The 17,527-nt window shown below is 33.9% G+C and overlaps 1 protein-coding gene across 1 annotated transcript in view; it reads right to left on the bottom strand.

Moving 5' to 3' along the window:
* Positions 1–4,595, bottom strand: part of Cbr-sorb-1 — a gene marked incomplete at both ends in the record, with an annotated part of 30,543 nt that extends 25,948 nt beyond the window's left edge. Inside the window, 3 exons of the mRNA XM_045244940.1 lie at positions 912–1,042; positions 4,311–4,500; positions 4,554–4,595. Coding sequence (XP_045097551.1) covers positions 912–1,042; positions 4,311–4,500; positions 4,554–4,595 — 363 coding nt within the window. The remainder of the gene's footprint in view (positions 1–911; positions 1,043–4,310; positions 4,501–4,553) is intronic.
* Positions 4,596–17,527: the final 12,932 nt, after the last annotated feature.

Here is a 17,527-nt window from a genome sequence, read left to right as displayed (position 1 = left end):
TGAATCGACCAAAAAGTTTTCTCATTCCAAGAGACTTCAAACCTTCAAGGACTGTGCAATGGTGAACTCCGAATGTGACAGCTAGTTCACGGCTAGATTGAAATGGATCCGATTGCAATGCGTGCTTCAGCTTGTCTCTTTTTAACTCACGGGGTCTCCCAGAGCGATCCTTTTCATCGAGCGAGAAGTCATCTTTTTCGAAACGATGGAACCAATTGCGAATAGTATTGTAGTGAGGGGCATGTGTGTTGTACACATTCTTCAAGAAAGTTTCCGAATCCTTCATCGTGGTGTGAGATAGGAAGAGGTAAATCAAAACATGTCTGATGTGAATAGCAGTGGGAACAAACATATCGTTTCAATTACAGATGAGGAGCAGGGAAGGAGATGGGGACTTGTTTATATGGAAGGTTCTTATCACCTTGTTATTCACTAAAGTCGATATCATACACAGCCTCCATATACGAGAACAGTGATTAAACAAACAGAGTGACAAAGACTTTCCCGCCAACCTAATATTTTTCACATTTTTCTAGTTCTGCGGAACCATAAATTGGGCTTCAGCTCAATTTCAAAAAAGTTGAAGTTAGCTTTTTCAAGAATTCAACTGTTTCAATTAACTACAAAAATCACGATTGCAATACGATTTTCCATTGGAGCGCTTTTTTCAAAGTTTCAAGAAACATTAAATTGTTTAAAAAGCAATTTGTTATCGTGTAGTTTCCTTTATTTTTTAAATAGAAATTTACACTTTGACCTCAAATTCCTTGGTAATAATATTATCAAAAATGTACGTTTAAAATTTTGAATTCTCAGTTTTTCAAATACTACAGTTTCGATTTCAACATATAAAACTTCTTTGGTTTTTTCCCTATTCGTACTATAGCGGTTCACATCTTCAATGAACTCACTCCTTGAAAAAATTTGTTCGGATTAACTGGTCCATCGAGAACTCGTCCCATATTGTGCTTATTTAAATGAGGATCCACATATCCGTTCGGCTCGTACACCTTGACGTTTTTCGCCCAAGCTGGTGTGGGATCTGAACAGAAAAAGTTGAGCACTTATCATATTAAAGATTTTAAGAAAATGCGTAAATAATTGAACCAAGAGAAACTGTAATTTTTTGTCAAATATTCAGGTTGAGGAGATATTTTACTGATTAAATGTTTTTTATTTCTGGAATAAAGTTTTTAGCAAGGTTCTCGAAATTGTTTTGGAACAGGAACCTTGATCACAAATCGGGAGAATATCTCAACATTTCGAAAAACTTGAAACACGGCTAACTTCAAGTACCACAAATGCATTTATAGAACTTTTCCAACTTTGAGCTCAATTATCTTGGCTCCTATAAGATATATGAAAAAACCTGTCAATTGATAAAATTTTTATCATAATATCATTTTCTCAGTTGACAAACTTTTGACATCTCCTACAGAAATTGAGATAATTGAAGTCAAAGAAAAACTGTTCTTCTATCAGAGGAACGACTGTATTTTTTAACTGTTTCTTCACGTTGAGAAAATTGAGCTCAAAGTATATAGAGCATTTCAGAATGTTAGACTTGCTTTTGTTCAATTATTGTCGAATTAAAAAAAGTGGAATCTGGAAAATTTCGCGGGCGGCTTCCCGGTCAATTTTCGAGGCCTTGCCCCAAAGTCACTACAGTAGTAAACGAAACTTATTTCTGTGAATTTATTGGGATTTTTTGGACAAAATTTATATTTCTTGGTATGAAAATGACAAATGAACGTTCTTTAGAAATTTGAGTAGTTTAGAAGATATTTTAAGATTTTGGTACTGTGAAGGATTGGAGACTGATTACAGTTTTCCTATGATGAAGTTGTGGAAACAGTTTGAATCATTAAAAATTTTTGTTCTCCATACAAATTTGTTGTCTTTGAATTGATATTTTTTAAACTTTTATCTATGTACTTTATAAAAACCATTATTATTGACTTTTGTGGTTAGTCAAGCTTTTGAAAACGTGAAGAAACAGTAAAAAATACAGTCGTTCCTCTGATAGAAGGACAGTTTTTCTTTGACCTCAATTATCTCAATTTCTGTAAAAGATATCAAGAATCTGTCAACTAATAAAACATTAGTGAGGTTATGATAAATATGTCAAAACAAGAGTATGAAGTGGTGTTCTATAAGAAAGCGTAAGAAAGTTACGAATCATAAAAAATTTAAGGTAAAAAAAGTCAACGAGCTACAGAAACAGTGTAGTTATAATCTACGCATTTTTGGGAGCAAATTTTTTTAGCCAAAAAAACCCTCCCTGTTTTCGTGGATCTCAAGGAGAGCATTTCAATTAGGTGGATCTTTCTAATACAGGGTTTACGGTAATCAGAATATCTGATGGTTTTTTGGCTAGAAAACAGTGATTTTTTTCTAAAAGAATCTTAAAGTTTTGTCATCAACCTTGGGATCAGATTCGTTAGGTTATAAAAGTGGTTATGACTTCATTAAAACAGCAATTTTTTTGGAGATTCAAAATGTCAGGTCCCTCTTTTTTGTACGAAACAGCTACAGAATTTGAAATATCAGCAGAGGACTATCGGAAATATCAGTACATGACTGAATTAACAGAGTTGCAGAAACGGATCTATTTATTGGTTTTTTGAGACAAATTCTAACAATGTTGATAAATATCCACATCTTAAAATTAACAAAAAAAAATCAAGAAAGTTTGGTTCTAGTATGAAATTCTGGTCCTTAATAAAAATTCTGGTCCTTAGAAAAAAAAATTCTGATCCTTAAAAGGTGTTCCTGTAAATGTATTTTTTCGTCTGAAAATTTCTTAAAATCCTTGAATTTCATCATTTCAGTGTGTTTTTGAAAGATTTCGATGGTAGACGTTCAAACTTTTGTCTATTCGGAAAATCATGAATTGGTGAGAATTTTTGTCAATTGAACCGCATATCCTCTTCAAAACAGAAATCCAGAAAATATTAGGTTAGAAGGGTGATTTAGGTTGGAAGGACTGTCCATATTTTAATTCGTGAGTAACGCAAAAACAAGATTAATCCAAGATTGACAGTGTGCACCGTTGTGGCCCACAACAAGTTGCAAACATACAGGAAACTTTTGGATATCATTCCTCAAAAAGCCAGCTGGTTGCTACTCAAAGTACTCCTTCAGTCCAGTTTTTTTCTCATCAACAGCGTTTAATTATTTTTCCTCTTGGTGGCGTTGCATAACTTCGAATACTCAGTAATGAAAGGGCCAAATCAGGAGATTAAGGAAGAGTAAAGAAGAACCGTTCAGCTAAAACGGCTCAGGTTTTACTTGACTTTTCCTGCAACATAAGATTCTGCGTTTTTTAATCAAAGTCAAGTTAGTCCCAAGCCGCTTTGGCTGGACGGCTCTCCACGTTCCTTAAACTCCTAACTGGGTCTTTTCATTCGCGGCCAGTTTGCTTTTGGAAGCATGGTATCCACAAGCTACCTGAACATTGGGGGAATCCCTAGCGTCAAAAAATGCTACAGCGTCCTGCTTAACTTATTTTAGTTGATTAATGATGCGATTCTGATACCCGAAGATTCTCAAACCTAGACTTGAATAAGTCAGCATTTCAAAAATTCTGAGAATCCTTGATTGCAAGTTGCAATTATTGAAAAACTCTAAATTTTCATAAGTACAGAAGATCAAATATTCGGTGATTTAGAAATTCCTCATCTCAAAGAAAGCTTTCTGAGCAGTGCTTTGAAAAGTAGAACGCACATGTGTACCACCCCACAAAAGTAGATTGCCGCCCATGTGTACCACCTCACAGACTGAAGATGTAACGGCTTTGGGGATTTCCCCAAACATGACCATAATAAACTTTTAGAACCCCCGTCTATTCTTGAAACCCACTAAAATTTTGAAACCCCCTGTCTATCATTAGACTCCCACCTATTCTTAAGACTCCCGTTAAATCATAAAAAGTCAAAATGTAAATATTTTCTATTTTCTTGATTTCAGTTTTGAAGATAGGACATGCGGTCTAATTGACAAACGTTCTCACCTATTCATGATCTTCCGAATAAAGAGAAGCTTGAAGTCTACCATCGAAATCATTCAAAAACACATTGAAATGACGAAATTCAAGAATTTAAAGAAATTTTCAGACGAAAAAATACATTTGCAAGAACACCTTTTAAGGACCAGAATTTTTTAAGGACCTGAATTTTTTCTAAGGACCAGAATTTTTTTTAAGGACCAGAATTTCATACTAGAGCCGAAAGTTTTACCAATAAATTAGAACAGAAAATTTTTCTGACACTCACTTGAATTCCCGCCTAAAAACTTTAAAAAAATCTTACCAACTGGCGGTGGCGCAGGCTTCTGATATCTGGAATTATCATGCGTCTTTCCTGATGGTGTCTTCATGTCCAGCTGTCCATGGATAACATTTCTCAATGCTGCCACGTTGCCTTTTGGGGAAAATGTGGAGTCGTTCGGGTCCTGGTTCTGTGAATATTGATAGGAGTTGTTGGTGTCAGGTTCGGTGGTCTGGAAAGATTCAACATTTTGGGAAAAAGTAATACTTTGGGAAAACAGACTACCTTCAAATTAGATCCAAATTGAGAGGAAGGATGGTGCATCATCTCTGAAATGAAAATTAGTGATACTTGGTAATAGGAGAATACCAAATTTTCTCCTTTTCTGTGACAGAGATCAAAAAGCAGTCAATTGACAAAATGTTTATCATAGTATCAGTAACATTTTATCAGTTGACCACTTTTTGATATCTCTTACAGAAGCCGAGATTAATTGGGTCAAAGTTGATGGTACACTGAGCTAGGAGGTTTTGAAAATTAAGGAATAAAGGCACATAGTATACAGTATGTCATAGTTATCACCATGAAATAAAAAAAGATTTCGAAACAGGGGATACAAAAAAATCAGAAACTCTGCAAGTATGAAGAGAAGAACGTTTCGAAAGTTTTATTTGATTCAAATGCCTCCATGTAGTCAACATTTTGCGCGCGCATAACACAGAAAAAACAAATGGAAATTGATTTTTAAAAAGTTGAATTTGAAGTTCAATGATAGGGTTATTGCAAGAATAGTTTTTGAGAAACATTTCACAGTTGTCTGAAACAGAAAAAAGTATTACTGTGAGATCTATGAGCCCTCATACTTTAATCCAATTAATCTCAATTCTAATAAAAGATATCAAAAAGAGGTGAACCGATAAAAATTACTAACATGTAGATAAAAATGTTGTAAGTAGACTGCTTTTGGAAACCTTTCGCAAGAATCGAGAAAAAGTGGATGATTGTAACCAAGAATTCTTTTAACTGAGGTTTTTTAAAAGTATGTTCACAATATGAATGTAAAACAGGAAATTATTTAAAATTTTGTTGGAATATTTTGGAAGCATTATTCTGAATAAATTGTATTTCTAAATGCCTTAAAAATCAAAGCCGTTCTCAAAAAAGGAAGGATGTAATTTTAAAAAAACTCAAGAACCACCACTTGAGACCGAAGAAAATGTTTTTATGAAAAAAAAGTCGAATTTTCGAAAAAAAAAGTTAGCTTCAAATATTTTCGATGAATAGGAAATTTCAGAAAAAAATTTGGAATTCGAAATTTTCTGAAAAGAATTCTAAACGTTATATGATCTGAAATCTGTTAATCAATTAACACGGTTTTGAAAATTTCAGTGAATTCATGGAAAGTCTGAAACCGTAATTTTGAGAAGTTTTTTTCTGTTTCAAAAAGTTGTGAAATCGAGAAAACTTTAACAAAATTCAATAACGTGATGGAAGATGAATAACACAATTTTCAATTACTTCAAATTCGAAATTATAGAAATTTCAAATTACCAAATTATTCATTTTTAGAGTTGGTGATTATTTTTTCAGTTTGGAGAAAAATACAAAATTCATAACATCAATAGTGATTAGAATTACGCTTATCAAACATCAAGAATCTAGAATCTTCGAAAACTAGTGAACTTTTTCCAAGAGATATTTAGAGGCTTCCAGATAATCAGATAGAAAGCGTGATAAATGGGTCAAAGTTGATGGTTAGCTGAGCTACGCGGTTTTGAGAGGATTGTCAAAGGTTTCATTTCATGAAAATGTTTTGAACTATTGATCGATTAAGTAATAAAGCACCCAGAAATAGTCAGGATTTTGCGATCGTATGAAACAGGAAATGAATGGAAATTGATTTTTGAAAATTTGTCTTCCAAAAGTTGTATCATATTGCAAGAACAGTTTTTAAATAAACATTTCCCAATTGCCTGAAACAGAAAAATGATTACTGTAAAACCTGTAATAGAATGGTCCAAATACTTTGACCGAATTTTATTTCACTCACTTGAGACCGAACAAAATGGTTTTTTAATGGAAAATGCTAACATTCAAAATGAGTTAGCTCCAAAAACTTTGAATTTTGAAACGTCGATTTAAAAAGAATGTTAAAAGTTGAATAATTCGTCGAGATATTCTTGTTTATCACTATTTGAAAATTTTAGAAATTTTCATGAAAAGTCTGAAACTGTGATTTTTAAATATGTTTCAGGAAGCTGTGAATTGGAGGAAACTTTAACAAAATTCAATAACGCGATGAAAGACCGATTACACAAATTACTTTAAATTCGAAATTATAGAAGTTTCAAATTACAAAATTATCATTTTTAGAGTTGATGGTTATTTTTTCAGTTTGGATAAAAATGCAAAATTCGTAACATGATTATTGAGTAGAGATTTGAGTAGAGATTATGTTTTCCAAAAATCAAGGATCTAGAATCTTCGAAAACTTTTTAAAAAAATTTTACAAGGAAAGCTTTGGAGACTTTCAGATGGTCAGACGGAAAGTGAGATAAATTGGGTCAAAATTGATAGTCAGGAGCTGGTTTGAAAATCAATGAATAAAGAAAAGGAGTAAATGATGTGATAGTGACCATGGCTAAACTTTTGAAACAGGGAATGCAAAAAAGGAGAATTTCGAAAATTTTGAAGGTAATTTTTAAACGATCCAATTCATGGAAATGATTTGAAACTCGTCGTAGAGTTATTCGAATGCCACGTAAAACAACCAGAAAAGAATTCAATACTTTGTGAACGCTTGAAACAGGAAATGAGTGGAAATTGAATTTTGAGAACTTGGCTTAAAATTTATATCAGCCTGGTAGACCGAAGAAAATGGTTTTTAATGAAAAATTCAAATTTTTTAATTAAAGGTTTAGCAAAAAATCTGATAAATAGCAGATTTCAACAAAATCTAGAAATTCGAAAACTCTTTTTTTTATATGAGTCCTAAAAGTTACATAATTGAGCGGGTGTCATTCAACTATCCCATTTTGTAAAATTTCGGAAAATTCATATGAAGTCTGAAACGGCGATTTTGAGAAGAATTCTGTTTCATAAAGTTGTGAAGTCGGAAAGTTTTTTGAAAACTTTGACCTAATTTATCTCGACTCCTTTAAAGGATAACATAAAGTGATCAACTGATAGAAAATTACTGATATTATGATGAATAATTTGTTAGTTGGTTTCCTTTTGATTTCTTTCACAAGAAACGAGATAAACATGATTAACTCTAAATACAGGTTTTCAAAAAAGTAATACAATAATTCGAATGAGAAACAGAAAATGTGAAGTATTACAAGAAGTTTTTTCATTTATTCTTTTTGAAAAAATGTCTAAACTCTCAAAAATCAAAGCCGTTCTCTATAAAAGTGTGTATTAAGAAACTCAAGGACCACTACTTACTCGGGATTTCTCGGCAACTTTCTGCAGCACTTCTGCGTCCTTCCTAAAAACATTTACAGAAAATTGCCAGACATGACGCAGAAAGCTTACATAAGTGCTGCAGATATGCTGCAAAAACGACGCAGAAAGGATATTTTTATAATCACCTCACATCACTTTTGCGGCATATCTGTAGCATTATCGCAGCCGAGATAGGAGGATCACCTTTCTGCGTCGCTTTTGCAGCACTTCTGTGAGCTTTCTGCGTCATGTCTAGCAACTTTCTATATATGTTTTTAAGAAGGACGCAGAAGTGCTGCAGAAAATTGCCGAGAAACCCCTCAATTCAATTCAATTCAATCTCAATTGAGACAAAAGAAAATTTTTTTAATGAAAAATGTATAATTTTCAAAAAAAATTGCTCCAAAAACTTTTCTGATAAGCAGAAGATTTCAGAAAAATCTAAAATTAATTCAATTTTTGATATGAGTTCCGAAAATTAGATAATGCATTTTTCAACGATCACATTTTGGAAAACTTCAAAAATTTCGTGAGAAGTCTGAAACGGTAAATTTTCAAAAGAATTATGTGTCACAAAATTTTGAATTTGGGAAAACTCTGATTTTTGGAATATCTTTAAGTCAATTCAGTGATTTTTGATGTTAAGAGAAAAATACATAAATTTCGAACATAAATAATTTAGAATCTTCGAAACCTTCTAGAACTTTCCCATGAGAGATTTAGAGACCCAGACGACTAAAGGAACCGAATCTTGTTTTTTAATAGCGAGAAAAAAGTGAAACAAAAAAAACTATTATGTTGCTCCTTCACCTTCCAACACAGAGAGACAAAATGCCCCATCTCCTGAAGAATGAACCGAATCTCTCTTTTTCTCTAACACTCTCTCCTCAATCTGTATCTCTCTCCTCATTCTTGTGTTTCACTATATACATGACTTTACACCCGTTTCTTCGCTCTTCTTCCCTCGTTTTCTTTCAATTTTTGTTAAGAAATTGGGGGGGGGGGGACGACGAGCACAGGAGAGAGGGAGAGAGAGAGAAGGAGGTGATGGAACCCTCCTGGCTCTCAAGTGACCAGACGAAAATGTGTAAAGTTTCATGGGAGAGATATATTGTATAATAGATGATGACACATTGTTTTATTTGATTAAAAGAGATAGGAGTCATTAGAACTCCAAAATTCTTAATCCTTATCTGAAAATACATGATCTAATAGCACGCCAAGCTATACTTTCACTTTGAGCTCAATTATCTCGATTTTTGTAATATCTATCAAAAACTTGTCAACTAATAAAATGTTGGTGATAATATGACAAATATTTAAACCTACGAATAGATTGAAAATTCACTATAATGCATACTTGCGACCGGGGACTTGCCGGGCCCTTCGCGGGCCTTGCCACAGTTTCTTTCAGAAGCAATATTTTCAGATCAACTAACTTAGATCTGATAGAACTCGGCGAGTACTACAAAATGATACTATAGAAAACTGTGTCTTGTCTATGAACAAAGTTACAAGCCATAAAGCGGCCGGGCCGGGCCTTGTCGCGTCGGCTCGGACCGGGCCTTTGTTTTTTGTCTGTAACTTTGTTCATAGACAAGACAGAGTTCTTCAAATAACATCATTTTGTAGCATTCGCCGAGTTCTATCGTCTGTAATTTAGTTGGTCTGAAAATATTGATTCTAAAAGAAGCTATGGCAGATCCCGCGAAGGCCCGACAAAAGCCCGGTCGCAAGTATGCTATAATGCGTGTTCTAACTTTTATTAACTGTTTGTAACAGTAATTGAAAAAATGGAAAACTAGCCAACGATATTTTCATGACAAACTGAAAAAAGTTGATACAATACTCAAAGAAGTTGATAAAAGCTCATGAAGATACTATATCTTGCCTATGAGCAAAGTTCCAAGCCAGAAATGAAGTTCGCTTGATTATCTGTAAATTTGTTCATAGACAAGTTTCAGCTTTTTAAATAGTATCATTTCGTATTACTTGTCAAGTTCTAATACGTTTATTTTAATGTTGTTCAAAATGCCAAGTCTGTAAGAGGCTATGAGCCGGCTTGTTTCGACATGTTTCAAAGTATGCCTCTTGGTGTTATCAGTTCAAATTCAATTATACGGAAATAAAGCTAACGAATCATAAGTCAATTAAATCCTCATAAGTCAATCAAATCAACACCCTAGTAAACTCCAAAAATTCAAATTGGTAACATGAAACAGGGAAAGGGTTTTTCTCAGATCAATTAATATTGACATCCGAGACCTCTAACTAGAATAACTGGAACATCAATATTTTTTTAATTGAAATTCGATAATTATACTGGAATCGAAGTTAGAAGTCGGCGACCGTGAAGAAAACAAAATCATCAACATTTTCAGAACGACAATGTCTGAAAAAATCTGACTAAAACGGTGAAAATTAAAAAAAACGATCAAATTTTGTCGATAAATTGTCGACAAATTATCGGTAAATCTGCCGAAAGTAATTTATCGACAAAATTTTGTTGACAAATTGTCGATAAATTTGTCGTTTTTTTGTCGATAAATTTGTCGAAGGGGACATTTGTCGACAAATTATCGACAAAAATTGCTATTAACAGCCGGAATTACTTGTAAAAAATCGTATCTCATCTTTTTTCTAGTCCATCTGGCCTGGTGGCCTAATTTTTCCAAAATGAATTTTCTAGGCCACCAAACGTTTTGACCTGAAAATGATCTGATGTTAACATGGTGTGTTTTTGAGCCATTTTAGCACGGTGGCCTAACTTTTACAATATGAATTTTCTAGGCCACCAATATTTTTGACCTAGAAATGGTCAGAAATTCACCTGGTACGTTTTCTGAGCCATTTTGGGGTGGTGGCCTAACTTTCGCAAGTTGAGTTTCCTAGGCCACCAACTTTTTTGGCCTAAAAATGGTCAGATATTCACCAGGTATGTTTTCTAGGGGAGAAAGTTAGGCCACCATGCTAAAATCACCAGGTGAACATCAGATCATTTCTAGGCTAAAAATAATCGTGGCCTAGAAAATTCATGTTGTGAAAGTTGGGCCACCAAGCCAGATAGCCTATAAAGTTTGCCTGGGTAAGTTCTTCCATCATTCTAGACGTCCTAGGAAAAATGGTAACGATACGAATTTTTACAAGTAATTCCGGCGGTTAATAGCAATTTTTGTCGACAATTTGTCGATAAATTTGTCGATAAATTGTCGGCAAACAGCATTTTTATCGACAAATTGTCGAACAATGATGTTTTTATCGACAATTTGTCGGTAATTTTCCGATAAATTTACCGCTAAATTTGTCGATAAATTTGTCGAAAAAAGCGTTTGTCGACAAATTATTTGTCGATAAGGCACATTGATTATATGTTATGCTCGTTGTTGCAGAATATTACAGAATATTTCGAAAAAATAATGGAAAATTCAGAACTTGAGGTTACAGAAAGGTTTTCAAAACTGTTGCAGGTAAGTGTTCTGCATTTGAACACAAAACTTTCTCGCGGGTTTCTAAAGCAAAAAAAAATGTTATGGTCGGTTTCCTCAGAAGCGTTCGAATGCGACTTGTTGTAGTACACAATGTAATTTTTTTGATCCGATTAAAATCCAAAAAAAAAGAAAAAAAATCGAGAAAGATCGTACTATTTTTCTTTACATCATTGAAGTTTTGGCTCTATATGATTTCAGCGGTCCTTGGAAAAAATAACGGTTCGCCGTGAAAATAATGGTCCGCCGTGAGTATAACGGTCCGCAGTGAAAAAAAGTCCGAGGAGAATATAGCGGTGCGAAAAGAGAATAACGGTTCGAAATGAAAGTTGACACTGAGTGTTTAGGAATCACTTGTTTTCAATCAATTTTCGATCAGAAATAGAATGTTTTCATTTTTCTCTCCAGTTAATTAAAGGCAAATTATCATTTGTTTCTATGATCGAATCACTAGCACTCACTCTCTATATATCGTATTTCCTCTAATAGAAGCCCACATTCCAACCAGGGATGTGCGTAAAATTTTTATTTTACGAAATTAACGTAAAATTTAAAAAAAAAAAACGTAAAATTTTACAAAAAAACAAATTTGTAAAATCGTAAAATTCGTAAAATTCGTAAAAAAATACTGTATCTTCTATTCAATTCGAAAAAAGCAGCAGTTTTATCAACAAGCTATTGAGAAATGGTATGCAAATGTTACAAACCGTAGAATCGAATGATTTTCTTGAGTTTCAACAATTTTCTGAAATTTTTTTTCCAAATAATTCGAAATTGGGAAAGAAGCCTTCGAAAACTTGATCGAAGTAGTTTGAAAATAACAAAAATTCATGTTCAAAAATGAGCGTTGTGGAAAAAATCTTTTCAAAAATAGACCAAAAACATGATAATGGATCTAAAAACTGCCAATTTTGGACAGAAAAACGGCAAAAACACTCATCCAGTTTTTACGAATTTTACGGAATAAATTTTAAGACATTCGTAAAATTTTACGAGTGCCAAAAAACCCTAAAATCCGTAAAATTCGTAAAATTCGTAAACGTAAAATCACATCCCAGCTTCCGACGTGCTTAAAAACATAGAAGCGTATCTTCTAACAGACGTTCATGCAGTTCAGTTAGTGCAGTTTGAACAATTCGGTTTGTCTATTCGGTTATTATAGATATTTTCTTTCTATTTCAAAAAAGTTCTCTTTTTCAAAAAAGTTCTCTAATTTTCCAGAACTTTTTTCAGAAAAGTTAAGAAGATACTGGAAGAATCTAAAACATATCTTTTAATTCAAAAATTCTAATTAAACCGTTATTGCTGGAATATAATGTCACTTTTTCTGAATTCAATCTGAATTCAATTACCTCTATTTCAGGGAGAGATGTCAGAAATATTTGGAACTCGTTTTGGAACTTTTGTAAAACTCGTTTTTTTAGTTGGGAATTTTGCAAGGTCTCAAACTTTCTAAACTATTATAGCATTTTTACTTTTTTCTGTTCTTAGCTTTTTTCAGATATGAAACTTTTTCTCTCCATCCGAATTCTCAACTGAATTTTAGTAGAACTATTAAAATTCTCCATTCTGAATAAAATTCGGTAAGTTGCTGGGCTGGAACCGTTTAGAAAATCAAAGCACTTCGAAATCTTTTAAAACTGATTGTGAGAGAAGTTCCAAGAAACATTTTTGATATTTCTCAAAGAAATAGATGTAATCAAGCTCGAAGATAAAAAGTGACATTCTAAACCAGCAATAACGGTATTATTAGGGTTTTCGAAAGATATTTTTAATATTTCTAGTATTTTTTTTACAGTTTGTTTCTCTGAAAATTCTTGAACATTTTTGTTTCCATTACTAATCAAAAAATTGATTGAAAACAAGATTTACAAGTGATTCCTAAACACTCCGTGTCAACTTTCATTTCGGACCGCTATATTCTCCCGGGACCGTTACTTTCCCTGCGGACCGTTATTTTCTCTAGGGACCGCTGAAATCAGATAGAGCCGAAGTTTCCATGTAGACGGTTCAGGCTTATGGTCCAGATGGAACAGAAAAATTTCAGTATTGACTTATTGGGATTTTAAACTTTTGTGATAAATTCGAACAATACATTATGACATTCAATAAACTTAATTGACTAGTGAAAGAGTATTTTTTCTCGAAATTTTTTTTGCGAAAAACAACTTTTTTTGCGAACGGAAATCATCAAAAAATTCAATCAACTGGTATTTCTTTTTACGCAAAAGTTGTTTTTTATCCTCACCAGACTTGTTCAAATCGGGAAATCGGAAATCCCGTTTTCTCGGTTCACTATTTTTTGCTTTTTGAATAGTTTCCCGAGCAAATTAATTGGAAACTTTTGAGAGATGTAAAGAAATCGACAAATCTCAACATAAATGGAGAAAACCGGTAAAAACTCATTGAAAAACCAAATTACCGATTTTTCCCGATTTTCCCGTAAATTCACCAATAACATAGCTGTAACGGGCCGGGCCGGGCTTTTTTCCAAATTTCAGAGGCCCGGCGAGCCCGTTTTTTCACTAGTTTTGAAAATGTCAAAAAACACATAAGGACCCTTATGTGATTTTTTTCAATCAAAATTTTTTTTTCGAGTTTTTTCGACCTTTTTAGAGCAAACAGACAAACAATCCAAAAAAAAAAAAAACAAAAAAAATGGAGAAAGTTAAATTGAGAGCTCAAAATTTGGCTCAAAAATACAGGATTTTTAATACCGGGCCTTCCGGGCCGGGCCCGGGCCTTGAAAATTTCCTCAGACCCGGGCCGAGCCGGGTCCGGGCTTTGGCAGGCCAACCCGGAATTTTACAAGTACGCCGAATAATAATTTCGGGAACAAGATTTCCCGAAAAAATTTTCCCGTACAAGTATTATAGTTGTCTGAGAAAAAAAAAGGTTAGAGAATATTTTTGGCAGTCTCAATACGGTAGGTTTCTCGAAGCGGCGAGCCTAAATAGCACATGTTAGGTGGAGACGCAGACACTTTTTCTCTGCGTCTCATCCTTTTTTCTCTTAGTCAGACAACAATAATATCATCATCACAAACGATCAAAATTAGGAGTTCAAAATTAAACTGAATTTTCAATAACATAGTGAAACAGCGAACTTTTTCCAGAGGTTTAGATTGACAGCGTATAATGTAAACGGTCTAATATAATGTCCTTTCCATTCAAATGCTAGAATGTTCCCTGAGCTTTGCATTGGAAAATAGAGTGTCATGGTATTAAAATACAATGTTAACATGAAATCTGAAACAATTATTTTCAGTTTTCTATACGTTATTTTTAGTTTTCTACAAGTTTATGCTAAATTCGATTGATGATAAGTTTGCAAAAGAAAACAAAATCAAAATAGTTATTCGAAAAGATAACATTAACATTTTATTGAATCAATAAAAAATTGTTTTAGTTTTTAGCATTATTCGGTAGTAGTACACATTTTTGTGTGGCGGCATCCTTTCCTGCGGCTACAGTAACAATACACCGTAGATTGGCAAGGGCTGGCTGCGACAGTGTAGCTCATGTGATCTTTGAAAATCGGACCAAATGTTCAATTCCCAGAAGATCTTCTTTTAACTTTGTTTTGGGGTTTTTGTGAAAGAGCGATTATGATCAAAATTTTCAGACTTCAGAAACAATACGACTAGAACAGTAAAAGTTTGAAATTATTTAACAAGTTTTTATTAGAGAAATACTTGGAACGTTTTCTATCACTGTTTCAAGATGTCTAGTTTTAGAAAAACTCAAAATTGGATACAATTTTTTTCATGATAGTAGTTATGAAATACTTTCAATAAACATTTCGGAACAAGAAGGTTTTTGGAATCTTTTCCGAAACTGTTGCCAATTTGTGTTTTCGTTTGAACCTAAACATTTTTGCCGTTTTTTAGAAGAACCAGCTTGTTTGCCGCTCCTCCGGCGCTTAAAACAAAACATCTGGCTGGTGCGCCTCCGGCGCCATTTGACCTTTTTTATTTTTTTCGTCGCTTCGCTATTTATAGATGCCACATCAAATTATAAATTTCAAGCTTTTCAAAAATGTGTGGACAAATGGACAGACAAACAAATCGAGAAAGAGACGCAACTGCATTTCTTTATTATAAGAATGATTTCCAGCCTGTTTGCCGCGCCTCCAGTGCTTCAAACAGTTGGCTGGTGCGCCTTCAGTAGTGACTTTTTGGCATTTGAAAATCTTGACCCATTTCAAATGTCCAAAAACCAGTAACGTGCTAAAAAACTTGTTTCAGATGTTTTGTAATACTGAAATTTTTTAATGGCCATTTGGTTATTTTGGTTTCCTGGATAACGTAGTTTTCAGACAAGCTGGGACATCAGAACAGTCGTAGCTCAGTGGCACAGTGCTTTTCTTACTTCGTCCATAAGTTCAACTTCACTTGTGGCTTCTCTAAACAGGAGAAACTTTCAAAAATGTTCCACCATCTTCAAAATTCAGGAATATTTCATAGCATGAAGAAAGTTGGAAAATATTTGCGAATTAGTTCATGGAGATTTTTTTATACTTGGGACATAATTGAACCTTGAAAATGTAGATCTATGAAAGTAACTCCTGAGAACAAAACTGATTAGAAACTTGCAAAATTATCAGTTTCCGAATTTTGAAAAAGTTCAAACAATACAGTAATACCCAGATGATTGAAACTTACCGTAAATTGGCTTCCTGGTTTATCTCAATTTTTCAAAAATTTCGTCCTTCCAAAAATTCATATTCCATAGACACCATTTCAGAAGGTCCTTGATAATCGTTGTATTGATTAGAAAAGAATAGTGGTTTCTATAAGTCATTAAGTATGAAGTAAATTTTAATAATTTGTTGTAAGATAATAATAATATTCAATCAAGATTGTGATTCAGTGCTATCATTATGTATGGAGTGGATTCCAATAATTTAGCAGCAATAAGTAACAGGTAGTTAACACTTTGAAGGTAGAGTTTTAGGAGTTTTCTTTGGAGAGTACGATTTTTTCGTGACGACGTATAGTGATTGTATTCACACTTTTCGGGGTTACCGTAGTGCTCTCATATACCCCATAACTCGCAATCAGGCCTTTGCCACCGCGTAGCTTAGTTGATAGCTGCGCGGCATCACCAATATCTAGCCCAAATGTTCAGTTCCTCGATAAGCTCGTTTTTATAGAATTTCTACGGAATTTCCGTCTCTTCAAAATGTTTTTCCTGTTTCTCATAGCTGTGAAAACATTACATTTTTGTAGTTGTTCGCTCCTCTGCCCACATGATCCTCATAAGACTCGTTCACTCGTTTTACTCGTTCACTCGTGTGATTATTTTGAATAGACAATAAATGCATTTTCCAATGACACATTCCCCCAAACATAACGATTTTTGCTCTTGTGACGTACAGAGATCCACAAATCCGGAAATTTTAACTATGTTGAATTCTTAACTATGTTGAATTCTGGAGCCCTAGCCAACATGGGTTCCTGCCAAAACGGTCGACTGTAACGAATATGTTAGAGGCTATGAATGATTCTCCACAAGACTCAGATTACATGAATGCTAGTGAACGTAACCTCCTTTATGGTCTCTCCTCTCTGGAGCACAGGCGACAAACAATTGATAAAAAACTGATATCTAGAATAATGTTAGGAAAAGTGGGTCTAAACCAGACTGACTTTTTCCAAGTGTCCACAAATAATCGAACAAGATCAAAAACAAGGTACAAATGGAAAAGAGCTAAAACAAAAATTAGGCAACACTTTTTCGTCAATAGGGCGCTTAGTAAAATGATTTAGTTACTGCTGAGCAATTGCTCAATTTCCTGGCCCTACTCTCTGTCCTCTATTCTATGTATTATTCTATGTTCATTTATGCTTGACATGTATTATTCTCCTCTCCCTATTTCTTTTTAATGGTCACTTTAGTTCTAGTTCATTCTATTAATTTACATTTCCTCTCACTAGAATTCATTATTTATTCATTTGGAATCTGCTTGTCATGTATTTTAAAGGGGGACTCCGACCAGAAATTTTTATTGCATCAAAATGTGTTAAAATTTATCTATTTTTCAAATATTATTGCGAAAAAATTCAAAGAAAATCCGAAATCCCCGAAAAACGGCGTTGAAACGAAGAAAATTCAAAAAAAAGGTGCCGCCGGGGGACGAGGATTTTCAGTGAGAAACCTAGGCCACGGCACCTGACAGCCTTTTTTTCAAGTCGCCGACAGTGGTTTTTTACGTTTTTTACCTGCCGGACATGAAATTGAAAAAAATCCGAAAAATTTGCCACATAGGAAAGGCGCCCGCTGCCGTGGCCTAGGTTTCTCACTGAAAATCCTCGTCCCCGGCGGC

This window comes from Caenorhabditis briggsae, assembly GCF_000004555.2.
Source record: "Caenorhabditis briggsae complete genome, chrIV, whole genome shotgun sequence".
NCBI lineage: Eukaryota > Metazoa > Nematoda > Chromadorea > Rhabditida > Rhabditidae > Caenorhabditis > Caenorhabditis briggsae.
This window is presented reverse-complemented; position numbering and strand designations above follow the sequence as displayed.